Source organism: Austrofundulus limnaeus, unplaced genomic scaffold (assembly GCF_001266775.1).
Source record: "Austrofundulus limnaeus strain Quisiro unplaced genomic scaffold, Austrofundulus_limnaeus-1.0 Scaffold56, whole genome shotgun sequence".
NCBI classification, from domain to species: Eukaryota; Metazoa; Chordata; class Actinopteri; order Cyprinodontiformes; family Rivulidae; genus Austrofundulus; species Austrofundulus limnaeus.
Window position 1 is genome coordinate 1,821,679 of NW_013952458.1, and position 2,012 is coordinate 1,823,690.

At 39.6% G+C, this 2,012-nt stretch overlaps 1 protein-coding gene across 1 annotated transcript in view; it reads left to right on the forward strand.

The window, feature by feature from the left end:
• The window catches only part of LOC106518148 (CUB and sushi domain-containing protein 3), a gene marked incomplete at its 5' end in the record, with an annotated part of 99,630 nt that overhangs the window by 11,780 nt on the left and 85,838 nt on the right, over positions 1-2,012 (forward strand). The window contains 2 exon segments of the mRNA XM_014009280.1: positions 1,225-1,341; positions 1,641-1,856. Coding sequence (XP_013864734.1) covers positions 1,225-1,341; positions 1,641-1,856 — 333 coding nt within the window.

The window sequence follows — 2,012 nt, forward strand, 5'->3', positions numbered from 1 at the left end:
TTTTTTTTAACGGACGGGCAGTGAAAGTCTTAGTTTTTGTTTTATTTTTTTCCTCAAAGCAGGAGCTTTGCAACTAGGTTGAAATCTTGACGGTAACAGAAAGTACACTTGTTGTACAGATGGCCACTTTTACATAAGACTTTTATGATTTTAAGCCGTAACAACTATTGTGCGTTTCTCACACATTCTGCTGCATATATTAACAAGTACACTGCATATTTTAGATTCATCTTTTTTTTATTCCTTTGTATGATCTCAACTTGGCTCTTTTTATGCAAAGCCTGTTGCTGCTGTTAGGACTGAAAAGAAATATATTTTTTACAAATTAGTCAGCACTGGAATAAATCAAGAGATGCAACGCTGGAAATTGTAGTAAATCGAAATAATATCAGGAGATTAATTAGCAACAACAAAGCTCAGGCTTTATTATAAGCGAAATGTTTATGAATTGTGCATCAGCGCTTGCATGCAGATGTGTCTTTAATGGTTTACAAAAGGCCCCTGTGATCTCTATCTTATTAATTCCAGGCTTCAAGCTAAGAGTTTGTAGCTGGGGGATGTTGTTTCAGACCAGTGAAGGTCAATCATGAAAGCACTTCATGATGCTGGCATATGTGGCGCCATGACATGAGTCATGCAAGGAAAAAAAAAGAATAGAAACACACATATTGTTCATTATTTCATTTATTTATAAAGATTATGTTAAGATTTCCACATTCCACAATCGTTTCCCAACTTCACCTTAATCCATTGACTTAAAGTATGTTTAAAGAAAAACAGTAAAAAACAGTTTTTACCTATCTGGCAGATTTTATCTCATTTGGTTTAATGCATCTCTGCAGAATTGTGGGACAAATATCAGACATTTGACTTTCAGTTCTTAAGGTTTGGTAGCAAATTTTCACCCCAGCCTAAAGTGTTAAAGGACAGCAGTTTTGCAGCTTTCTGTGCACGCAGCGCTTTTAACCCACAACTCTTAGAWGATGTCTATCTCCCGTGCTCGCTTTTCGTCTCCGGCTCGCTCTCCTCTGCTTGCATCATTTGTGTGTGGGAACACTTGTGTGTAAGGCTCAAAGAGGAGGTATTAAAGGTCCACCGGGAAGCATTATCTGTTTTAGCAATCAACAATCTGATGCTAACCTTCTCTTTGCCTCCGTTTCCTGTCTCTGTTCATCTCTCTCCCTCCACTCCTCTCTCCCACTCCGTCTCTCTCAATCTCTTCAGCTCTGTGCGGCGGGGATGTTAGGGGTCCCTGGGGAACCATCCTCAGTCCTGGCTATCCAGACAGCTACCCTTCATCTCTCAACTGTACCTGGACTGTTGAAGTCAGCCATGGGAAAGGCAAGGGACACTCACAGATCCACACTCTCTAATAGACAGAGACAGACTGGGAAACAGTACTCTGTGACATGACAGCCGCAGTGGTTYAGTAACTCCTGCACCTCTACCACACACTTTGCATGAAGTTCTTTACGCTACAGTCATCAAAGCTTTGTTGCATGATGCAAATATAACTTTGTTTGCAAGTAAGTTTTAAGGTTAAGATTATTGTATGCACTTTAAAAATGTATATGTGAACTAAAAATTGATGTGCAATAAGCTTTTTTTTCTCTTTATCCGTTTGTTTTTGTGTCAAACAGGAGTCCAGTTTCAGTTCAACTCTTTCCATCTGGAGGACCAGCACGACTACCTCCTGGTTACGGAGAACGGGAGTTTCCAGCAACCGCTGGCTCGCCTGACAGGCAATGAGTTGCCTAGCAACATCAACGCTGGTCTCTATGGCAACTTCAAGGCCCAACTACGATTCATCTCTGACTTTTCCATCTCATACGAGGGCTTCAACATAACTTTTTCTGGTATTTTGCTTTACTTGGTTGGAGTTTTATTGGAACATTCTCACCTGGAAAAATCGTACTTCCCTTGTTTGAAATATACTATATATATATCAAGTAATATATTTACTGAGAAAAATGGTGACGTGTTCAATACTTATTTTACCTGCTGTATATATA